This window comes from Hippopotamus amphibius, chromosome 2, assembly GCF_030028045.1.
Source record: "Hippopotamus amphibius kiboko isolate mHipAmp2 chromosome 2, mHipAmp2.hap2, whole genome shotgun sequence".
NCBI lineage: Eukaryota > Metazoa > Chordata > Mammalia > Artiodactyla > Hippopotamidae > Hippopotamus > Hippopotamus amphibius.
In genome coordinates, this window is record NC_080187.1 from 164,587,793 (window position 1) to 164,613,875 (window position 26,083).

Consider the following 26,083-nt stretch of genomic DNA (forward strand, 5'->3'; position numbering starts at 1 on the left):
TTAATAAGAAGGGAGCAGTAAAATACAGAGAAAATAATACGGACTGGAAGGAACATTTGAGAGCAAAAACAGGAGTTGGTAGTTGCTAATATAAATAAGAGGATGAAAATATTCATGACCTGGAAATAAGAAAGGAAAACAATTTTTTAAAAAGCTCAAAATGAAAAATCATTAGAATACCAGCTTATTCTAATACACCACAAAATTCATCAAGTATTCTGCTATTTACTATTTGAATCAAACTGACAGCAATGAAATGAAATGGACAGCAATGAAATGAAATGGACACTGAAGAAAAAACCAGCTTAAACACAAGCATACCTCACTTTATTGAATGGATGTGTTAAAAACTGGCAATTTTATACAACTCAAATTTTCTCATTCAGTTCATTCCCTTATGAAATCAATTCAGTAGGTCACAACCAGCACCTCTTTTTTCACTGTAATAGACTAGAAAATCAAAATAACTTATAAAGTAGGTATTGTTTTGCAAGATTTCCTTTACAGAGAAATGTTTATATGTATAATGGATCATGATTTAAGAAAATAATCCTTACAAATCCTTGCAAATCAAGAAATGTCTTAGAGGTTTTGTTCCCAAAACTAACACTAAACTCATTTGGGGGTACAGAAAAAAAAACAATTAAGCATAACGCCTTCTCTGATTGGCAGGAATGACAACTTAAGCCCACATTAAGAGAAACAGATCTTTGAGACTTCCTTAGATGCCACTAATGCCCAAAAGTTATGATTTTCCAGATGTCAAGGAATCTAAGAAAATATTCCTAGACTATAGCTCCCATGTTGGAATCAAAGAATGAAGGTAAAGAGAAAGAACTTTTCTCTTAGAGAAAAAAAAAGAAAAGAAGTGCATAAATTCAGGATCAGAAACCACAGGAGTATTTAATTTAAAATGGGTCAGGAAACTAATCCAGCAAATGGGACAAAGGACTATCCTGAAACACAGAGTATACTGGGATATTTCAGGCCTGAAGCACACTATAATAGCATTTATTGAGCACTGCTATACGTCAGGTGCTTGAAACAAATAGTTCCAATTTCTACCACAATTCCAAGGGAAACACTATAATCCCTAATTTACAAGTGAGGGAATCAGCTAAGAAAGGGTAAATGGTCTATTTTACTCTCCCTACCTTTAAGGATCCTCTCTGCTACTTGGCCATTCAACACTGGTCAAGGTTGCGTTAGACACTCCTCTGTATTCACTCCCTAGGTCATTTCACCTATTGCTATCTCTACTTCATTGTCTCCTAAATATATATCTCCAACTCAGACCTCTTCTCTAAGGACCTGTGTATCTAACTGCCTATTTGACATCTCCACTTGAACTCTAGAAGTTTTAAAATCTTCCCCCCTCAACTCCAAACCTGGCAAATTTCCAATGCTCTACAACAAGAACAGTATCATCACTGATTACACTGCACAAGCTAGAAACCAAAGAGCTATCTTTCCTATCTCATTCATCATCTTTACCCTTCCCCCACATATGCAATACATTATCAAATCTTACAGATATCGAGTATTTCTCAAATCCATGCCATGCTGTCCATTGCCACCATCTCCCTCCCCACTCCAACTATTCAAAGCTTTCATCATGATTTGCTTAGGCTACAGTAAATGCCTACTGGTCTTCCATATCACTCAACCCATACTCCATACTGAAACCAAGTGATTTCAGATCCACTAGCTGTTAATTTCAATTTACTCTTAGGCTAAATAACAAAAATTCCTAACAGTGCTAAAAAGATCTGAGTCTAGTCCCTACTCTCAAGTCGCTCCTTGTACTATTCTCTCCCATAGATCAGGTATCAGCAAACCACAGCCCCCTACAGGACCAATCCATCCTGCTGCTTGTTTTTAAAGTTAGCCATACTCATTCATTTACATATTCCAAGGCTGCTTTTGCATTGCAACAGCAGATCTGAACAATTGTAACAGAGGATGTATTACCTTCAAAGTCTCAAATAATTGTTATCTGGCTCTTTACAGAAAGTTTGCCAACGACTGCTTTAGATCAATGACTGGCCACAGTGACTTCCTTTAAGAACATGCACACTCTATTCATTCAGCATTAAATATTCTTCCATCCACCCAACCATTCCCGTAGTTAAGTCCTATTCATCTGTTAGATCTGACAAAATGACAAGTCTCAGGGAAGTCTTTACTCACTCTAGAGCAGTATATCCCAATCCAGCTAAGCCACATTTCAAATGCTCAACAGCCTCACTTAGCTTGGAAGGACAGCTCCAAGTCAGAGGTCTGTGTATTTGGGAGTTCTCTGTTCTATTTTGCTAGTGAATGTGCCTGTCTCTGTGCCAATACCACATGTGTTAAATACTAAAGTTTTACATAACCTGACAGAACAAGCACATATATCATCACCACTCCACCTCTGCCTTTCCTCTTCAGAAGTGTCCTGGCTATTCAATATTTGGATTTACTATTTACTCTTCCATATTTGTATTAGAATCAACACAGAAGTTCTTGAAAAATCTTTGATACTTTGCATGAAACAACACTGAATCTAAACATCAGTAAAAAACAGTAACTTCTTTATGATAAGCCATATTCATGGATAGGAAGGCAATAGCTCCCCATTTATATAGGTCTTCTTTAATGTCTTACAACAGTTTTATACTTTTCCACACAGAGGTTTGCATATGTTACAATTACTCCCAGGCACTTGATAATCTTCCTCACCTTTGTAAATGGTGTCTTCTCTGATTATTTTTCTCTAGTTGTTTATTGCTGATGTATAGAGATGTAACTGACAATTACTGATCTTATATGGAGCTATTTTGTTCTTTTATTATACTAATAATTTATCTGTAGATCCCTTTTGGCTTTTACACAGGCAGTCATATCATCAGCCAATAATGACAATTTTGTTTCTTACTTTTCAACACTCATGCTTTTAATTCTTTTTCTTATCTTACTGCTTTAACTAGGATCTCTGTATAATATTGACTGGAAGTGGTGATGGCATATATAGTCTATCTTGTTCGTGGTTGAAAAGGGAATCCATTTTCCTAATTAGGATGACATTTAATGTAGATTTCACTTGTTTGCATATTTATAGACACCTTTTCTCAAGTAAGTTCTCATCTGTTCATAATTTAGCAGCTTTCTCATGAATTAGTTAAATTTTATCAAGTGCTTTTTACACACAATCCCTTATGTAAAACCCTTACGGTAAGATATATTTTAGAATTCAGAAAATTTTAGTTATTATCCATACTGTACAGTACAAAAAATGTCTATTATGTAACAACCCCAACAAACTGTGGGTCAGTACCTGTATTAAAGTACATTAATATACTTGTAGTGAACTATATGGATATTCACTCTAAATAAGAAAAACAATGAACATATGTAGCCTCACACATCAGTTCAAGTTATCCCACCAGGAACAGGATAAATCAGATTATGCTGCCAAGTTCTAAACAAACTTTTGATTTTCAGAAGTTACTGGATTTCAAAATTGCAGTGAAAGGTCTGTAGACCTGTACTTTATTTAGAATTTTTGCATGTGCACTCATAAGTAAAATGGGACTATAATTTTCCTTTCTTATATTATCCTTGACGGGTTCTGGAATTAAGAATAGATAACTTCAGAGAATGAATTAAAGAATGTATTCTCCTATTCTTTCTATTTTCTGGATTTGTAGAACATTGGAATGATCTCCAATAAAATGGTCTCCTATAAAATTATCTGGGCCTGGTATTTTTGTGGCAAGATTTAACTACCACTTCATAATTTATTTAATAGTTATAGGATTATTCTAAGCTTTCTTGTTGAGGAGTTTAACTTTGTTTAAACTTTCAGATTTGCTGACATAAAACTGTTGACAGTATTCTCTACTATCTTATTAATCTGATCTATCTGTAATTATATTCCTTTTCATTCTCAGTGTTTATTTATGCCTTCTCTTTTTATCTGATCAATCTTGCCAGATCTTCTTCTATTTTTCTAGTCTAAAAAATGTTAACCATCATCTGAGCCTTCAGTGAGCTGTAATCTTTTTGCAATAGTAACATCAATGATCACCATAATAAATAATTGAAAAATTTTGACTGTTGCAAGAATTACCAAAATGTAACACAGAAGCAAGTAAGAAGTAAGCAAATGCTATTGGAAAAACGGTGCTGATGAAGACTTGTTTGTTGCAGGGTTGCCACAAACCTTCAATTTGTAAAAAATGCAGTATCTGAGAAGCACAAAAAGCAAAGCACAATAAAATGAAGTATGACAAAATATCAAATTAGTATTGCAAAACTGGTAGATCAAAAGGGAAAAACAGACAAATGGGATGCTTACAAACAGTAAAAATGAACAAAATCACTTTATATCTGAGTTTCTGTAGAGAGAATACACATATTCACCTCGAACTTTTATGCTGAAGAATATGAAATCAAACTTCCACCCCAAGTAAGATAAAGCAAAAGTAAATAAAATGTAATAAGTAACAAAAAACCATCTGCCCTCACAAAATATTCAGAAAATTTAAAAGAGCTGTCAATTATATTTACTGAATGACACAGGCAGCCTGAGTTCTCACTGATGTCAAATCCATTATCTTAAAAAATAATGTTTCAGAAGCCAAAAGCAAACATATTGAGAAACATCACAAACCATAAATTATCCTTACCTTTTTATCTTCTTTTACTTTGTGGGTTTTCTTCTTCATTTTCTTATCATCTAACTCCTGGTCTGAAGTGATTGCAGGATTATCAATACCACCTTTCCAAGTTTCAACAGGAGAAAGAAGTGGATCTTCTTCACTTCCACGATGTCTTCCTTTTCTTTTCGTTTTAGAAGTGGGGAAAGCCTCATCATCACTTGCATCTGAATGTGTTCTTCTGTAGTATGACTTGGCTTTACTAAATAGGGTTTTAGATTTATATTTGTATTTTGAAGGCCTCCGCTCCCCATGACTTTTTGAGATTCTATCAGAGAATCCATTTTCTTCATCTCCTTGAGTGTTATTTACAAATGAGTTTCGAATTTTAATAATGCGATTCTGACTATCATCTGGCACAACATACATCTCATCAGAATAGCCCTTGTGTTTGAAAATTGTGTCAATGGGTTCTGAATAGTTATCTGAAGGATCCATATCTTCAGGATGTGCCAAAGGCACCCGGGAAGTCTGTTTTCTTGGATTTTTACCAATACCAGCTTCAATTGTTTTTAAAAGGTTTGGATCCAATTTTTTCACATTTGTCTTAGGTACAACTGGTTTAGGTTTAATAGGTGGAGGCACTTTATGGTTGCGTTCATGGTCATGACAGTTTGGGGTGCTGTGAATAGGATATTCATTTCCTTCCAAATCTAACCTATATCTGGAACGGTCACTAGGTGTTGGAAGCAACTGTACATCATCCCCAATTGGACTATAAGGAGGTGGTGCTTCTGTATCATCATCTGAATCAGGGTAGTTGTTGTAGGGAAAACAGTCTCTGGGAGATGGCAGGAAAACATCTTCACTTTGATGGGTTGATTCCCTTGTACTGTCAGATAAATAGGAATTTTCTATCATATTTTTTTTCTCTAGAACATCACTGAAAAACAGTGTAAAGACTTCAGTTTGCCGATGATACTGAGATAAAGAATACAATGCTGTAAATTTAGCAGTGATCTCAGTTGCAATGTGTTCTCCTTCAGTCATTAACTCTTTGATGGCCTCATTTTCAAAAAAGTCTACTTGGCTGTCAGTAACTGCCACCAGCTGTACAGGAATGGTGTCCTGAACTTCTGACAGAAATGCTCGAAGCATTCCCATTGATGCTTTCCGTTTGGCAGAATACACTAATATATACCCATGAACCAGTTCATCTTTCCTTACTCCAATTGAGGAATGGTATGATAATATTGTGATCTGTATTCGCCTCCTTTTTTCACCAATGATTTTATCAAGCATTAGGGAATTACTCTGTCCCGCCTGAGCAGCACTGCAAGAATGAGAATCAAGGAAGGGCGAAAGAATAAGATCCACACTAAATGGATCACCACACATGGCACACATGACAATTCTCAAGTCAGCCTCTGACACATCCTTATTGGTGGGAACTGGGCTCACCACATCTAAATTATGTTTAACTGATTCTAATACCCCTCTTAGAGCTTGTTTTATTTGGGTTTCATTAAATTTACGAGGATATGTACCAGTAGGTACATCTACAAAAGGACACTGTAACTTGTTTGCCAACTGTTGCCCTTGGTGCCTGAGAATTGGTAGATTCTTACTAATAGAATCTCTCTGATTAGCCAGAATTAATGTAAATGGAAGATTAGCCATATACTTATCTTTTCTTATCTGAGAAGCTTCAGTTCTTATTTTTCCGATAAATTCCCCAATAAAATTCAGTGACTCAATGGAATTAAATACACAGAAGCACCCATGTGGTTTAAAGGCAGCAGTCCAAAACTGACTTAAAAAGTAAGGCGACTTGGCATCAATGGGCCGAAGATCAAGTTCATAAATTTTTCCATCTAAGGCATACTCATCATCAGTGGATTGTGTCCTTATCTCATTTGCTAGTTCTTGGGCAAGGCCATCCTTCCCTAAAATGAAAAGGTTAATTTTATCTATATTGGTACTATCATGATACAAACGTAAGCGGCCATGATCCAACTGCAAAAGACTACTGGCAAGTAACTGCTCTACTTTAATGTCTGTACAGTTTTGGCCACTAAGACATGTTTCTTTAGTGGGATGATAAACAAATCCTATATGCTTAAGTAGAAGAGACTCCCTATCAGGTGCAAGTTTCTGTAAAGCTTTATATCTAGGTTCTTCACTCAAAACTGTATGAATTTCACTCATTTTATCTGAACTAGGTGTTGCATTAAGATCTAAATCATAAAAAAGTTCAGAATGTTCGAAAAGCATTTCCTGAAACTCTTCTTTGGCTTTTTCAACTATTTCTCGCTGATGCCTACCATACACCTCTTTGCTATCAGCCTCAGTGATATATTTGAAGGCTTCATCCTCCATAACAAAGCACATAACTTCCTCCCACGGCTGCCCAGGTGAAATAAACTGAATTTTTTCCAAAGTCTTCTTGAATTTTTCCTTCATTTCTACCCTCCTCTTCTCTGATATCAGATGTTGTACATGGTTCTGATAGACTTTTTCAGCTTCTAAAGTGCTCAGGAGGTCAAATGGGATCCGTCTATCATTAATTTTGTCTATATGGTCAGTTTCATCCCAAGGTGTTTTTTCTAGCACCACAAAACATAACTGAAAATCTGCTCTCTTTTCCATTAACTTCAAAGCTTCTGACCAATTCAAATGTTCAATCTCTTCTAGGTTTGGTAAAAGAGTGTTAAAAGCTCTTGGTAAAGTATTTATATATTCTTCTCTCCTTTTTCTTATATGTTCCTGTTTAAGTTGTTCTATATGTTTTGAGAATGTATTTCTGGCCTTTCTTGTTCCCTCTAAGTTGATGTATTCCTCATAATCAGGATGATTTTTTAATTTGTTACTAACAGTTTTCCAAGTTGCATGATAATCTCTCACAGTCTGCACAAGTTTTTCAAACTTATCTGTTGCTGTGACAACAAGTTGTCTCTGCGTCTTATAAGCATCCAGATAGGGAATAATTTTAGGCTTGCCACGAGTTTTATCCAACATTTGTACCAGTGCAGTGAAACATGTCTCAATGTTGACATTAAATCGTGCTGATGTTTCCACTACAAGAAGGTTCTTTTTGTTTGAAGCAAATGCCTGAACTTCTCTAAGATAATGATCCACACATTCGTCACATTTAGTTGCTGCTATTATTACAGGTTTTTTTGATTTTGATAGTTGGACAAAAAGGTTATTCACAAATTTAAGTTGATCATCAAACTTCCTATTGCATCCCTGACTTACGTCAATGCACAATAAAAATCCATCTACATTGAGCTTCCCTTCAGGCATTTGCTTCTGTTCAAAGTCTTGCTCCAAGCCTAGTTGATCAGTGCAAATGTACATCAGTTTTTCTGCTGACTGCAATTTAGCGGCAGCTGCACGTTTTATATATGGTTGCAAATTCGTACTCCGATGAGGCAAGAAAGTCTGGTCATCAATGAACTCAGTTTGTTCAATGACATGAATTTTGCATTCTACTCCATCTTCACCACTTTGTGTTATGTCACCCCAGTACAAAAAGTGATCATTGTTCACCACTCGTCCTCCAAAGTCAATGGTGCTAAGCACAGAAGTATGCTCTGGATAATATTCATCTGCTTTTGAGCGTACAAATCTATTGCACAAACAAGACTTTCCAACTCCACAGTTACCTTTGTCTTTTTCAGTCCCAGAGAGTCCAACTACACTGATGGTATAGGATGGGGGGCGAGGCTCTTTGTTTTTTGCCATCATAACTCTCCTGTCATGTCTCTACATTCATAAAGATAACCAGATATATTTCTCATTCTGAAAATAAAATCATTCCAAAATACAGATCCCGAATTTCAGAACTATATTTGGTTCTTTGTATTTCCCTCATTTCTGTGCAGAAAGGTCTTCAAGATCATATGGATCATCTTCCTAGAAAGAGAAAAAGGACAAATCTTAATCATGAATTACACATGCTCAAACTGAGTATTTGCACTTAGCACCAAGTTTAACATTCTTTTCCTAAACAGCATAAAATAATAATTGGGCTACTTAATGGGTATTTACCAAAAAGACAACAGTGAACTAACTGGATGACAAAGTTATAAATAGTGATAAAAAGGGAAATTAGTTTGTGAAAATAGCAGTGTTTCCACAACTAACAATCAAGAAAAATTTGAAAACACAGTAGAATATAAGGTCTATCCTTCTTTCTTACTAGGCAAGCAAAAAATTGCAGAAGATACTCTTTTAAATGTGTATCAAAAGAAAACATAATCAGTGACTACTTTTGGAAATTTTTACATTAAACAGTATAAACACTGGAACTACATATAGCTCTTTATTAACTTTTCAATAGTTAAGCTTCTATTCTGAAAACTAAGAGCAATTCAAAGAAGTTTAAGACTGTCCCCTGCTTTCCAGCTTAAGAGACACAAAGTAGTTAATAGAGAAGTAACAATACAAAGTCATATGGGACCTGAGTATTGTAAAAAGATTCCAACTACAAATCTAATCCTTGTTGTAACAGTCACATCTTTGTTAATATTTTTTACATATACTTATCGAAACACATTAAAAGAATCATTTACGCTCTCCTAAAGCATAAACCTCAAAAGACTGAGATACTTTTCTATCTAAAGTTATAGAGTATAAGAGTAGAAATAAAAATACTATCACGAAATGAATTTTTAAAGTTTCGGAAAGAAAAGGGCCTTAAAAGTAAACGAAGATGAGTGGAGGTGTGAAGTCATCATTCTTTCATCAGTCACTGAAAACTGGAAGGCTTTTTATATAACAGAGGAATAAAACTCTACCATACTGAGGATAATTTTTTATACTAAGGCTTAAACACATCCTAATTAATTTATTAGTGACAGTATCTGAATTACAAATACTAAAGTTTAAATTAAAAACAAGATAGCTTTCTATGACATTTATGGTTTACACCAAATTCACACTAAACTACCAATTAGACACAGTGAGGAAAATCCATGGTTTTTTTTTTCTAACAATGCTCTCATGCAGACTACCTGCTGGTATTTTGAAGTCAGATCCAGAGCTTATGTCATGAGTCACCAAATGGTGATTTTCAAATTCTGGTGGGAAAATTCTTTCATCTAGAGGTGGGAGAGAATGCTGGGCAAATAAATAGTCGCTCTCTCCAACTCTTCATCAGAGCAGCAGTGCCTCCTTTTATCTGATTTACAGGTTTACTTAACTCAGAAGTTTTAGTTTCAAAAAGTGTTTTCAGATTTTAAAAAGTTTGAGAAACCCTAGACTAGCAAAAAAAATTGTCATCATTCTGCTCTCAAAAAGATTTTGCCATTTGTTTGAGTGAGTATGGTATTACCACCTCAAGGGAGAAAGACAGCTCTCGAGAGGCTGGCTGTAGTAGGTTATAAGGAAATCTACTTTCAGACACTTGGAGAGTTTACACATACATGAATTATCCACTGACCCTCACTATCCAAATCAAAACTGCCCTCCATTAACTAACTAAGGTAGGATTTCTTACGTGCTCAGAAAAAAAGAATGCCTTCTGTTTTTGTTTCTTTTTGTAGTTTGTTTGTTTTTGGGTGTTTTTTTTTTTTTTTTTTTTTCCCTGAGTTACCACTAATAAGCTAATGGCCAATCTATAGGCAGCCTGCTTGATTTAATTTGAAAATTTCTTTCAAATATTTTTAATGGTAATATTTGACTATGTTGATCCAGACATATCTTTTCTATTTCAGACATAATTTTATTTTCATATAAATAAAAATATCTCATTTTCTCTAACACCTAGTATCATGCTTAGTTTTGCTCATGAAGAAACCAAGATAAAAGCAACAATGACCTACTCAAAGTTACAGGGTTAAGATGAGTCTCTTGATGACCAATCTTTACTTTCTTAAGCATTAGTGCTGCTTTTAACAGTCTGCAATGCAGTTTTTCATCCTGCCTTTAAAATTATCCTATAAACTTTCATTTCAAGTAAACATTTAGATTAAGTATGCTTACAGAAATTAATGACAATATATAATTTTTGAGTGGAACTGTCCTACAATTGTCTGCTGAAATGAAGCTATCACTACAACTAAGTTTTCTGAGATATTTTAAGCCATTCAAACATAACATGCTCCTTTTAATGGAGTTTTAATAGCATGAAGTGGCTTTCTGCAAAAAAAAAATTTAAGTTCTACTGGGAATCTAGGAAACTGAAAAGATTCTTAGTAATTCTGGATTTAAACTAAATTTTGTTTTGTACCTTTTCACAAAACTCTTCTACTTGTTAATCAGTAAAAAGTATATTTTAAAAAGATTTTACACTTTTAAGTTACTATACTGTGTCAGGAAATTCTTGCTGGCCCTATCTTCAAAATACATCCAGAATTTATCACTTTTCACTACCTTTATTGCTATAACTCTGATCTCACCCCACTGTCATCTCTGGCTCTGGATTATTCCAAAGGCTACTAAACTAATTTCTCTGCTTCCACTCCTTCTCCTCTTCCCCAGTCTGTTTACAGAGCAGCCAGAGTATTTCTTTTAAAACATAAGTCAGATCCTCCCTTTCTTTTGCTCAAAACTCTCCAGTGGCTCCTAAAAGTAAAAGCCAAGTCCTTTCAATGGCTTTTTACAAGATCTACCTTCTCCAACCCTATCTTACTCTCTGATCTATTCTCATACTCCCCATTCTCATTCTATTCCAGTCACAAGGAGGAACCCTGAACTGTTGCTCAACAAGATAAATATGTTCCTACCTTTGCACTCACATTTCCTAGTACTCCCCAAATTCCCCTTTGCTCACCCTCCTAGCTTACTATACAACTTACTTCTTTATTATTTGTCATTAACTCTATCCCTCTCCCCATCTCATGCCAGGTTTAATAAAGATGCACAAAGGCACAAATCTGTTCATTCCATCATCATATCCCAAGAGCCCAGAACAGTTCTTCCCACATAGTAGCTATTCAACAAATGCATGAATCCTAATATGTATTTAAATCAAATGTTCTTAATTCTTTGGTTAAAAAAAAGTAAAGCATGTTAGGTTTACTAAATAAGTGCTATAATTTATTAATCTAAAAGATTTTCTAAAGCTATTTATGGAGGAAATACACATATATTCAAGGTCCCAAAATTTTCTGTCAAAAATTAAGCCATCAGAATAAAGACTATGATTTACAATAATGTACAGGCATACCTCGGAGATATTGCAGGTTTGGTTGCAGACCACCACAAAAAAGCAAATATTACAATAAAGTAAGTCACGTGAATTTTTTGGTTTCTCAGTGCATATGAAAGTTATCTTTACACTATACTGCAGTCTATTAAGTGTGCAATACCATTATGTCTAAAAAAAAATGTATGTACCTTAATTAAAAAATAATGCTGTTGAAAAAATGGCATCTATAGACTTGCTCTACACAGGGTTGCCAAAAATCTTCAATGTGCAAAAGCACAGTATCTGTGAAGCACAATAATATGAGGTATGCCTGTATTCAGCCAGAATAATCATCTAATTTTTATTTTTGACACCTAAAAATGTTTTTATTTTTACTTTTTAAGAACTTTTATTGAGATCTAATTGACATACAATGAACTCTAAAAATGTTTTAAAATCAATTATTTACTACAGAAAACTACATTTCAAAGACCTAATTACACAGAAGCAGCAGCTTTGTAATTATGTGCTCCATCTTCATTAAGTCAAATACAGAAAATATCCCTTAAATAAACAAATATTCAAGACAGAAGACAGATCCAAGCCCAAAGATTATCATATATTCCACAATCTTGGTAAACTTCTCTAGAACAGTTTGAGAATAAAAATATCAGCTGTATGCTAAAAGATGAATATGGCATAATGCCTCAAAAATATACTTTTCTTAATGTTGCTAATTCTCAATGACGAATATATGCTGTAAAAACTAGAAGAGGAAATGAAAAAGCCATTTTAACATATAAAAGATAGCTAGGTAACTAAACAACGTTAACACCTGTAGGAGACTCAATCATATTCTGTATTTTCTTTGACCAAGGTTTGTACCACATAAGCACACAATCTTAACGTTGAAAGGAATGCTAAAGTTTCTATGAATTAGTCTTTTTTTTTTTTTAAGGACTCAATATAATTTATTTATTTACTTATTTATTGGCTGCATTGGGTCTTCATTGCTGCACGTGGGCTTTCTCTAGTTGCATGAGCTTCTCATTGCAGTGGCTTCTCTTGTTGTGGAGCATGGGCTCTAGGTACACGGGCTCAATAGTTGTGGTGCACGGGCTTAGCTGCTCCATGGCACGCGGGATCTTTCCAGACCAGGGCTTGAACCCGTGACCCCTGCACTGGCAAGCGGATTCTTAACCACTGCGCCACCAGGGAAGTCCCTGAAATAGTCTTTATAGAAGCATATCTTGGCAGGATTCAGGATAAACTGTTAGGATGGAAATTTTGTTTTGTTTTCTACCATATTCCCAGCACTCAGATCAGTGCCTGACACACAATGGGTGCTCAAGTATTTGATGACTGAATGAATCTATCTCCAGACTCAAATCCTAAACCACTGGACAATCTTTACATCACATTCATAGTCACAGTTAACAAAATCACACAATTATGCGTCCATAAGGTCTAGCATAGCAGAATATTCTAATATAAAAAGTCCAGTTTTTTCCCCAAGACCTTTAGTCTGCTCCTTAACACAAATTATAGGTTTATAAACATTAAGCCTGAAGGGTACTTCCAGAAGGGTCTCAGTAGGCAGTACTCTGGGATCTCCCCAAACCCTACTCAGCAAAAGTAATTCTGCTTTTACTCATTTTTATCTTTTGATATTTCAAGTATTTATTGTTTGCAAAAGTTTCACTGCAGAAAATATTTGAAAAGCAATGATGTGAACTATTCCCAAACAGATTAACTGCCTATCCTATTTTTAATCCACACCTTCTAATAACATGTTGCCTCTGAGGACACAGGGTCAAAGTCATTAACTCTTCCTAATCCATTTCCTTATTCTGTGGCGAAAAGGGAAGAACCAACGGTAACATCATTTACATCAACCTATGTAAACAATCCATTAAGTATATACTGTACTTATATATACTTAGCTACTATTTGCTTAAATTTATGTCAGAAGTTTTGAGGATATAAAGGTGTGTATAGAGACGTCTACTAAGCTAGGCTATGAGTATGCTCCCTTCCAGCATCTGAGTCCTTTCTTCTCACTTTGGAGAACTGAGAAGTGGGGGAAGGGCATAATGTGACATTGACTATTGTAATGCTACACAGGAGGGAAAACAAACTACATTAAGTTTAACAATTTTCTTAATTATGGGAACATTAAGTGGTCAAATAAGAATCTCAAAAAGGGGTATAGACTAAAAAGGAGACATGGATTTTTTTTAAAGGCTGAAAAACACTTTCCCCACTATTTTTAAGAAACTTTATATTTAATACCATAGCTGAGGAGTCACAGGCAATATGCTATACTATGGAACTGATAAATGTAATAGGAATTCAAAGAAATGAAAAATCAGAACAAACTGGAATAGGTCAGGGCTTGGAAAACTTTTTCCATAAAAGGCCAGACAGTAAATATTACAGCCACAGACAATACTTACATAAATGACCATTGATCATTTATGGACAATAAAATTTGAATTCCATATAATTTTCACACATCACAAAATATTATTCTTCTGTTTCAATCATTTCAAAATGTAAAAATTCATTAAAACAAAAACAGGCAGCAAGCTGGATTCAGTCCAGAGGCTATAATCTACAGACCTCTGCAACAGATTACAGGATCTGAGTAAACTTTGAAAAACAGACTGGATTTGGACTTTAAAAAGAAGTCTTTCCTGGTGTGTGATTAGGGTGGAGTGGCTGAGCACAGTTGCCATGTTGGAAAGTGGAGACCTATTTCTTATTTATCTCTGAAGATTTAAGATCTACAGGAAGTCTTCAAGGGCAAACATAAATTACACCTTGTAATGAGCAATAAGAAGCCATTCTAGATTAGAAGTGGAATACGAAATTGGATTTGTTGGGGCACAATGCCCAAGAGATGGACAAATACTAGAGGCTTGAAAGCACCTGAACTATCACAGAACTAAAAAGAGCAGTCCAAGACAAAGACCTTGGTGACTGGCTGCTAGGTAAAAGAAAGACAAATGAGTCAACGTTTCTTAAAGAAAAACTAATCAGTCTCAGCAACAGATGGTGCTATCACTTGAGTTTCAGGTGACAGTATTACCAAGACAAATGAAAATACAGAAATGAAATGAGGCAAAGTCAAGATTAGTAGCATCAATTTCAAGATCATAAACTTCAGAAAATTATTTAAGAGACCATTTGATTTAATTTTCTTTGTAACAAGCATCCAAAGATTTACAAACTTACAGAGAAGAGTAGAAATCTGGATCTCAGTTTCCCAGATCATAGGAATGTTAATTTTCTATCTTCTCTTTAACAATCAACCAAAATAAAAAATAAAGCAAATAAAAAGAGATATCTTTTGACTCTGGAAAGGCAAGTATAGAAACATAAAATATTGGATCACAATATTGGATCACTAGGAAGAAAGTGAACTATATACCCTATCAGAAGCCAAAGAATGAGTTTTCCAAGGCCGTTTGATAATGCCAAATATAGTAACAAGGATAATAATGCAGAAGTAATGTTTTATTTCCCATTACTCCTTCTCTTAACCTTCTTACTTTTCCCCAAATCCTTCAATTTGGCTCACAACATACAGACGGATGCTTTTACATATTTAACTTATATTTTCCCCTCACCTGTCAATTTATCCACACTTCCCTGTGCTTTGGGTCCCAGGTGTCACTAACTTAATGCCTTTTTTCACACTTATCCCACTCCTATTTATCTTCCAAATGACATCTCCTTTATCTAAGGTCCTTTACACCAAATTTTTAATCAGTATATACTACCTTGTATAAGGCTCTTCTACTGTTTTTAACTGGCATTTAACTATTCCTAAATTGTCAAGCTCACTCCCGACCAAAGCTGTACTCTCTTTTAAGGGAGCAATATTTTATATTTCCTTGTATCACTCACAGTGCCTACCCGCTCAATAAAATATTGGTCAGGGATAATAAAATAGACTAAATCTAATACAAAGCTAGAAAAATGAAAATTCACTTTCCAGTAATTCTTCATGATGAAAAGCTTGAGAATCTAACCAAATGGAACATACTAGTCATATTTTAACCCTAAAATCACAAAGTTATGCATAACTTTTCCCCCAAGTCTAATTCTAAGGAGTAAAACACACAGGCATGACCAAACATTAACAACCTATTTTATCTGACTGCAAATCTAAGGAATTGTGGACAGTCTACCTCTGCAATACAGTCAAAACAAAAACAGTAACCATTTTTATCTCTCTTACATTCTAACTCCTACTTGCAGTCCAAAAATCCAAATTCATATGCTTCCTCTGTAAAGGTTTCCCACAGAGGCCCTGAAAGAAACAGTGGTTCTCTTTTCTGCATCTCTTATTACTTGTAACTATTTACTGCTGTAAAGTTACTAGGCTTTAACTATAGCTTGAGTTTCATCATCTCTAACCTATTCATCATCTCTAACCTATCTCGGTACCTCTAAGGCCAGGCATAGTAAGCACCAAAAGTAAATCTGAATTAATGAATACAAATTGGAGGCTTTCAAAAAATTTTTAATGCAGATGATTTCTTTTTTCAAAGGAATTCTTCTATTTAAGTACTGATACAATACATTTAATAGACAAAAATAAAGGCTGCCCTGGTTTGGAAGGGTGGGGTCTCATAGGAAGTCTCAAGACATCCAGCAAAAATCCAAAAGGGATCCAAGAAACAGAATTTGAAAATTAATTAAAGTTCATACTTAAAATTTTTAGCACTCAACTATTTTTCTTAATTTTCCTAGTTTGAGAAAATTATCAACAACCTCCACTTAAACAAGTAGGGCTTGATTACTCAAGTCACCAAATAATGGATCACTTTATAAAGTTTCTCCACAGTTTTTTTAAAAAACCAAACTCCCTTGGTGTACTTCAAATGTATTTTACAAACATCCTTTAGGAACACAAACATTACTAACAAAACACTATACGCTTCTTGAGTCATCTACATGATCTATACACTTTCTTGGTGTGCAAAGAAAAAAATCAGCCCAAATAAATAGCTTTTAAAATAATATCTATGGAAACTGAAGTTTCTATAGAAACATTAAAACATTCTGTAGCTACCCAGAAAATCTCTATTATGTTATTTCATATTTAAAAAATGAATACTAAAGGCAACACTTAAGTCCTGCTAATTAACACAGTCTTCTTGAGAAATAACTTTTTTTCAATTTAAAAGTGAGTTACAAAACTATTATTCTAAGCTGTACCATAACTTCAATTCCAAAAATAAGAATGTAAATACAGTATTTTATTCCTTAAAAACCTTAATTTTCAAGGTCAAAATAATTTTCTCCAAAAGAGTAAGTGTACAGATTTAAATCTGCCTTTCAAACAGAAAAAGAGGGGGGTGAGGACATGGTTTCAAAACATTTAGGATAAGTACCATGGGACAGAATTAAGATATTAATTTTGCAATACAACTTCTAAATTGCTAAAGTAATTTAAATGTGGGGGAGGGGTGCTAAAAATGGATAAAGATATCAGAATTCTTTCTTACATCAAAGTGTCACACATCCCATTCTCCGATGCTCTTACACAAGTAATGTACAAAGAATGGTAAAATTAAGACATGCTGAGGTGGGTTAAAAAAATGTAGCCTACACATGACAAATTGTCATCTAATCACCTGTATTGCTCTAATTTTTGCTTTAAGTCAATCAATCAATAGTGCTATTTCTTGAAAGTTAAATGCACTATTTCTTGAAAGTTAAATGCATCGGCATACCCAGCTTTTCAATCACGTATGTTTAGTCACATGCTCCAAGGCCTATGGAAGTTTTTGGTGATCTGCATTTATCAGTCCCTTCGTCTTATCTATTGATACGAGAAATGTGGGTTATCAACAAGAACAGATGAAAGAGCCAAAAATGAGAAAGCAATTTAAAATGGAGCAAAAATCTGGAACCTGTCTAGTAGATTACCTATATGGTCAGTATGTTTACCTAAAAATACTAAATAAGAATAGTTTTATCACATTAAAGCCAAATAAACTGGAATTGACAGCAAAACACTTCCAAACACATTAAGAGATTTTACTTAACTAAATATTTTTCTTAACAGTTTAATCTAGATCAAATTTTTGTTTAGAACCATCTTAAATGGAGACTTAGAGAATATTGCCTGAAATGAAGAACATCAATGGAAATAAATACTCCCTAATATACTGTTCAAATGGAATACTGGTTTTGGATTTAAGTGGAGTCGGCAAACCCAACACCTGTAGACGACACAGAAGCAAAGATGAGTAAACGCAGCGACGTATTTCAATGTCTTATGCCCGAACACTTTTTAAAAAACGATGTCGTTTCCTACCAATCACAAAGGCAAAAGCAAATTATCGTTGGGAATTTAAACTTAAAAATGCGCGTACGCACCATCTGCATGCCTATTTGGGCCTAGGTTTAAAACATTTAAATCCCCATATATTAAGCATGGGCCCAAACTGGATTTCTATCATACTGTAAAAGCACAAGCGTCTCCCCTACAACTTTCTCGAAATTTTACTAAACGTCCTGATAGTTTGCCTTGACTTCCGAGCACCTTTCAGCCTCAGCTACACCCAGAGCCTCCACCTCACTTGCATTTCTAATAACGCTGGAGAGGGAGGGTGTGAGGGAGCGAGTGTATTTATGTGTGGATAAGTGCGCGCGCGCTCCCGCGCAGCTCCCCACCCCCACCCCGATACTTTTCTTTACTGGAAACAGAGGGAGAATCTAGAGGTTTTTCTAGCGAACACTCAATATCAAAGCCTCAACCCAGTCGCAGTCAACCCTTACGACTCCGTGTTTTGGTTGCGCAGTGCAACTTCTCATATCCTACCCCGAGCTTTAGGAGCAGATGGGAAATTGGTGAACAGAACCCAGGGAGGACTGGGGGAACTAGGGGAAAAAAGTGAAAGGGCCGATGCCCCAGAAAGGCGCCCAAGTTTGCAACGAAGACCGTCTCCACGAATATGCGCCCACCCCCTCTCCCCCTTCCAGGTGGAACTCGTTAACAGCAGCCACCCGGCCAACAGACACCGCCACCTTCCTCCCCCACGCACCATCCGAGACCAGGGCAAGTAAGGGCGGCGGGCGAGAGCGGACGCCCGGCGGGGCCCGCGCGCCCCCCGGCGCCCACCAGGCCTCCGCCGACCCCTGCCCCGTCACCTGTGGAGAAAGCGCCCCCTCCCCCGGCCGCTCTGCCCTTCACGCCGCCCGTATTCCCCCCACGGCAGCCGCTCCCCGCCCTGGCCTGCGAGGACCGAGCGCGGCGCCAGGCTCCCCTCGGCGGCTGCGGGGCCCCAGCCCCTTGAACTGGTTACAACCGGCGGCGGCGACCGAGCGGGACAGCGGGTAGCGGGAGGGTCGCCGGCGGGGAGGGGGCGAGCGGGCAGGCCCAGAGGAGCGGGGAGTCGCAAGGTCCTACCTAACACCGTCGGTCTCCTCCGTCTCCTCCTCAACGGCAGCGGCCCCGGCGGTGGCGGCGGCAGCGACATTCCTGGGGAGCGCTCCCGCCGCCGCCGCCTCCTCCTCCTCCACTCTCTGCTCGCCTCTCTTCCCCGGCGCGCTCACCGAGCGCCGCGTCCCTTCAGCCACCTCCCCCCGCCCTCCCCAACACACACGCCCCGAAACCTCAAGCCCTTCGGCTCCCGCGGCCGGGTAACCCGCCCTCCCTCCCTCCTCGCCACCGGCGGCGGCCCCGTCCCTCCCCCCTTCCCCGGCGCCCGCCGCCGCGCCGGGCTCAGTAATGGCGGCCACTCGGGCTCCCTCGCGCTGACGGATCTCTCCCTCTCTCCCGAACTTTACCTCAGCATCTCTGCCGGCGCGCACCGCCGGAACGCACGCGCGCGCGCGCGCGCGCTGCCACACAGCCGGCCGGGGGCGGAGCGGCGCCGCAGCCTCGACGGGGCGCGCGCGCGCGCACCCGCACCGCCCTCTCCACAATCCCCCGCCCCCGCCGCCCTCACCTCGCGACGCCTCCCGCGCCGCGAGCCCGGCTGGGCCCCGCCCCTGCCCTCGTCTCCCGGGAGCCTGGGAAGGCGCGAGCGCCGGAGCCGGAGGGAGGGAGCGAGCGAGCGAGCGAGCGCGCGGGGCCGCGTCCTCGCTCGCGTCCCGGCTCCCCCATTGGCTTCTGCCCTTCCCCCTTCTTCCTCCGTCCCTCCCACCCATTGGTTCCTCTCCTACTCCATTCCTTCTCACCTTTTCCCTTTTACCCATTGGCGTGAGTATTTTTCCTCTGCTTTTCCCTTTCTCCGTATTCTGCTCCTCCTCCGTCCCATCCTCCACGCTTCAGAAGCTGCAGACCATGCAGCCCTGAGCACGGTCGTCTCCAAACCTTTCCTGCTTTCTCCCTTTCGTTCTGTTCCGGTTTCTGGCCGTAACTGAGAGCAAACCACAGTACTGCAAAGGAACCTGATATTGTTAGCCCTTGCAAAACATCGCATGGGCACTGAATGATTTTCGATAAATCAGCCTACGGTCTCTGAGCATGAAAGAATTCGAGAGAGGAAAATATGCGCCCAAGCTCGTTCTCAGGGACATACTTGCGTGTATGCTCCTGTGTGTGTAGCCGGTTTTCTGCCTGGGATCGCTGACCAACTACAGACATCACCCGCCCGGGACCCGGTGCCGTACTCACCCAGAAGGCAAAACTCCATGAGAGCAAGAAGAATCCATTCCTCCGTCGACGGCGCACAGGGACGGAGGCAGGCCCTTGGTTTAGTCCGTTCTTACGGAAGTTGAGCGAGATGCCAAGACATGGGGCGGATTTTGGGGTGGCCCCGAAGACCCCTGCTCACACCACTACCAGCCCAACCTAAGTAATCATCGGCCATCTGGCTTTTATTATACGGCCTTAAATATATTAAGTATTTTTTGAGACTTACAGAAATCTCACAAGTTTGAGGGGTACACTGGGCTTCGGGTGTATTTCTCATCTGGGCATTGACATCGAATGGTGGGAAAATGCCTTTTCTTTTACCATTGAAGAACCTGAGGTCTTGTGACTTTCCCAAGGTCATCAGAATCCGTCTTACACAGAGGTCTTAAAATAGCTGCTAGCAGATGAAAGAATGATGAGCAAAAGCATAAACCTACCCCAATTTGTTAGGTTTAAAAGAAAGAAGTCACTGAGGGGAGAATTTCCCTTCGAGGATAGATTTATCCCCTGTTTTGAAAACAGTTCATCATCAGTAAAGTTAACATATAAGAAAGTCTTTTAAATTCAAATTATTCTTTATTTCTTATGTTACATAAGGTACTGAAGTTAGCCAAGGTTGCTTTTTAGTGTTATAATGATGCAGCTGCTTCCAACCATAAGTACTTTTACGGTCTGTCAGTAAAGAAAAACAAAAACTGCCTTTTGGTAAAAATCTGTTAGAAAATATTTGTCAGTAAATGTCACAATATTCCAGCATAAGTTCTGTTCGTTTCTTCCACGCCCCTGCCCCTCTACTCTCCATATTTCTCTAAGGTAAACTTAACAGACAAAAGCAGAAGAGGTGTTTAATTTCTCTATATGTCTTGCTTCCTAATTTTAAAACGGCATGACTACAATCACTCCAGCCACTCCCTGGCATCTGAATGGTACCAAATAGGTTAAGTAAAGTAAGTAGGTACTTATTTATTTCAGTTACAACCCATAGGCAGGGGGAAAGGACACTAAAGAAAACTTGCAACGAAAGAAAATACAGAGAAAAGAAGAAAGAGAGGAGGAAATTTTGAAGAGTGGACCCACCAAAACGTGGTCCTAATGCCTTACATCCCCACACCACTTGTGTAGGTTCGAAAGTTCATGCATTTAAATGCATTTTTTGACCCTTGTACTAAAAGTCCTTAAAAGTGAGAAGCCAATTCAAAGCCATAATTTTGAGGTTGAAATGTTAAGTGCTATAGGGTGTCCACCTTAAAGATACTTTAAAAATTATTTCCTAAATAATCAGAAATTTCTTAACCATGGGCATGTATCAGTATAAACCAAAGTCAAATCAGGGCTTTTAAAGGTGTTACTTTCTTTACATATTACTGTTTTCTTTAAAACAGGACCCGATACTGAAGAATCAGGACATAATACTGGAGGGAAAAAAAAAACTTTTGAAATCTCATTTTCTCATAATGAAGACACCGGAAAATATAGGGGGGAAAAGTCATGTTTTTCAAAAGATAGTGTTCGTAGCTGACATTGTTTTTACTTTTTAGTCCTCCTACATCATCCATCTTGATTTAAGGGGTCTGGAACTTTATGACTTTGCTTCTTATTACTATTAATATACTGGTAAGCTGCTTACCAGTACAAATAACTAACAAATTGGTATCATTTTTATATTAGTACTTTCCTCCTCTCAAAAAAGAAAGCATACAGTTTTCTGTACAAATAAAAAACTGAAAATGGGAATTGGGGGCCAAAGTTCTATGGTTAAAAATACTTAGGTACATAAATAAAAGGCAATAAAGAGCAGAAAATAAAATAAAACCTAAGGATAACATGGGATGTTTTAAAATTGGTCAGGAGCCATGCCTTCAGAGAAGTTGCTTTAAACACCAACCCTTGCCACCCAAAACAAAAAACTTTGAGAAAATAAATAATTTTATCATTTACACACACACACACACACACACACACACACACACACACAGAAGAGACAGAGTAAACATTACCAACCCCTCTCAGATCAATTACTCTTCTTATCTTAAAAAAAAAAATGTAAGTACTTGTTCCACTGTACTGGATAATTAAAATCACTCGAAGCTTTGTTCTTCATTTACTTTGAAAAAATTAGCAGAATAAGATTTCAGTCAGGCATTTTAGGTTTTTAATTTAAATATTCTCCACAAATTTCTAGTTCTTTAACACATCCTAATAAAGTATTAATATTCGTGGTCTTTTTAGGATCAAAAGAGAACAGCAATAAAAAATGTTATCAAAATTCCAGCTTCTACCATCAGTGGTAATACTATATACCATATTCAAATGTTTGATGTCATTTGGCTTCAAAAGACTTACCCTATAGATGCAGGTACACCCCCTGCTGGAAATCTCTGATTATAACTACTTTGGCTTTTGTAGCCTGAACCACGAACATAGGAAAAGTCCAATAAAAGGCCTTTCCATTCATGACAAAATTGACCCATACTTTTTGCCTGTCTGACATAAGACAGGCTTTTGGAGAACAAACTATCCCAGAATATCACCCTGATTACAGACAAAATACATGAAGAAGTTGGAGAATAACAAAGGCAAATAACTAAATAATCAAACCACAGAAAGGTTGTTCCTTGTCTAATTTCCTATAGAATTTCATAACTCATTTCCATACCCCACCCCACCCCCACCTCCTCCCTAGACTTTTCTCTTTTTCTGTGTCTCATACAGTTGGGGCTATTGGGACGAGGAAAGGCAGAGTTAAGATAGGGTGTTACTCCCACGAATAGGCAAATACCAATAACTAATAACCACAGTATAACCATAGGAGCCGTTTGCTGAGTTAAGGTGCTGAAAAGCTTTCTCCAAATTTGTTTTATGGCTACCAATGATATTTTCAGCATGGATAAAAGGTGCTAATTATATCTTGGCTGTTATTGTAGAAAATATTTTGACAAGAGTTAAGGTAATTGTGAGCATGGGACTGGAACAGTAGGAAAGTAATCCATTGACCTTCTTGGCATTTTGTTCCACAGAACCTTGTTCTGTTGATTTTTCAGAATCGTATTTTCAGACTGAAATCCCAAAGATGGTATCAGAGTTTAGCTTCAAAATGTCATGTTCATGCCGCTCTCGTCCTCGGACATAACTGAAAGAGTGAAATCAGAACTCTAGTTTTGAATAATAAGTATTTTATAAAGATTATTTGTAATGCAGACTCCTTTTAAAGGAATAACAATTCATTCAGGTCCCACCGGCACAAATACTTTAATTAGACAAAAATCTTCAAGTTATTTCCTCTCACAAAAGGAGGTATTGTTGGGCCATCTGGACCCTCCATTGAGTTTTTATGAAAGATCACAGCTTGAATTTAATCAACCCCAATAAGATTAACCCTATATAGCTAAAAAATAACTGCAAAGGTTGCTAACTGAACTCTCTCCTTGCGATTGTTACCACTGTAATTTGTAAATCATTACAAGGGGAAACAGGAACTTGTATTGCTTGACTGTTTAACCAAAGACATAATTTTTATGAATATCCCTTGTTCCCACTCTCTTTGGGCCAAATTTGGATTGTGAGCCCCTCTAGGTAGGAATCACAAATGAATGTTTGGCGCTATACGATACCTAGAATACAATTAGTAGGAAGTTCAATAAACACTTGATAATAATATGAAACACTCTAGGTTTTATGGATTCCTGTGGATTTATTACTAACAGAAGGCCTTGGATTATATTTTGAAATACCAGCTGAGATAATCATTTTGGGATATACAAATCATTTAAACAAATTGCTGAATTAGCCTGTGAAAGCTGAGTTAGATGTCCTTCCCCAAATACAACCCACATTTTTGCATATTACATCTCTCTGGTAGGGAAATCGTGAGTTACTGGGGACAAGTAACCACGGATCTGAAACATCAGGGAACATTCGAAAGAAATGCAGCTCACAGTTTCTGAAATCAGTAATAAGGTATCTAATCACTTCACAATTAATGCTTTGTCATTTTCCTCTGTCATTATAAAATGCAATAGATGGCAACTGTTTGTCTTGCCAATCCATGCTTCTGCATTTTCTCCAAAAAGCTTCACAAATAACAATGTGATTTTTCTGATGGATGCACAGCTTCTTTCATACACACCTATTACATAGTGAGGAATAATAACACTCATCTTTCCCCAAATAGGCTTTCCATCTCCCTTCAGCACAGCCAGGCAAAAGGCTCTAGCATATACTTCATTTATTTCTAGCTTTGGTTCCCTGAGCAGTAGACATTAAATAACTCTTTTCTATTCTTTCCCCCAAAAGTATTTACATTAAGATTCTGAGATTTTACAAACATGATAACAAAGTCAAAGTAGCAAAAATCCATAAATTCATAAAAAGCTCTATGTGTCCCATAAATCAAATTCTTTAAAATTAAATTTAAATGAAGGCAAATATTTAAAATATTTTGAAAGTATATATTTATTGAGGTAGAAAGATATTCATTTATTTTCTGTGGAAAAAAAAATCAGGTTACAAAGCAATGAAGGAAGTACAGTTCTATTTTTATAAAAAGAAAATGTTTTGAAAACAAGTTGATGATATTGACTAACATGTTACTAGAGATTTAACCTACATGGTGATAGTATAGCTAATGTTTACTCTTTTTGCTTTTTCTGCAATTAAAATTTTTTTTCTTATTTTTTTACAATGAACATATTATTGCTTGTGCAATAAAAATTTGGGTTATACTGATGCTGAAAATTGAGAAAGAGAGGCAATGTATAAAGCAGAATAAGGTAAACTGTCTTGAAGCAATTGAACTGCCCACTATATATCTCTACTTATTTTCTTTTTATTCTTCCCTTCTCTTCACTCTTTTCCCCCTCTTACTCCTACTTTAGATGTTTCTTCTTTCTTTCTTTTTAATTCTTGATTCTCCATCTTCTTTTCCTTCTCTCTTAATTTTCTCTTGAGCCTTTTACAGGCCACCTTGGGCACTGTCTCTTTCTGTCTGCAGTAGCCTCTGACGTAATGGAATGAAATGGTCTAGGCAAACCTTTTATTTCCACCACTAGATTATATTGTCTTTCATGACTTTTTTTTTTTAAAGTTCTTACAGGCCAAAGGAAATCAAGCAAAGAACATACATTTTATTATATTTAATGACATTTTAAATTATGTAAATCTGCCAATAGCATTGCCTCTATTATTGATGGTCTCGGCACAGATTCTATTTTTAAGCTCTGTTTCTACACTAAGACTGCTCAAAAGCTTTCAAGTATAGACAATAGACAGTTTCTCTAATGCTGATAAAGCCGAGCTGATCTTTCCACATGCTCTGGTATTTCCCTTTGGACTACAAGGTTTACAATAAAATGTGTTCCATTTGGATGGTTTCCCATGTGGATTTGCTGATGCTTAGGTTACCTTTGCTTCCTATCACCCCCAGGAACTGAGGGGTGCTTTTCTAAGTCAGACATTTATCTTGTAGAACTCCTCCTCAGTTATATCCCCAGCACAGTACAATCAATTACCAGTTTAAAGGAAAGGTAAAGATGGTCTTACTATAGTACAAAGGAATGCTGGGGCACAAATTAGTCTGTAGTGGAAAGACCACCAAACTGGGGATCAGGAGACTTGAATTTGTTATCTCAGGTTCTACTTACTGTGTGA

General features: G+C 37.3%; 1 protein-coding gene across 5 annotated transcripts in view; it reads right to left on the bottom strand.

Annotated features, from left to right (window-relative positions):
- Nucleotides 1-19,717, bottom strand: part of ARHGAP5 (Rho GTPase activating protein 5) — a 76,569-nt gene extending 56,852 nt beyond the window's left edge. For 3 of the 5 annotated variants that reach the window (XM_057720942.1, XM_057720939.1, XM_057720943.1), the window contains exons 1-2: nucleotides 19,205-19,426; nucleotides 4,671-8,558 (exon numbers count right to left, since the gene is read on the bottom strand). In XM_057720942.1, the coding sequence (XP_057576925.1) occupies nucleotides 4,671-8,390 (3,720 nt within the window). In that variant the 5' untranslated portion in view covers nucleotides 8,391-8,558; nucleotides 19,205-19,426. Of the gene's footprint in view, nucleotides 1-4,670; nucleotides 8,559-12,758; nucleotides 12,998-19,204; nucleotides 19,427-19,584 lie in introns of those variants that run through there. The other 2 variants (XM_057720940.1, XM_057720941.1) reach the window with 2 other exon arrangements.
- Between the last annotated feature and the right edge of the window lie 6,366 nt (nucleotides 19,718-26,083).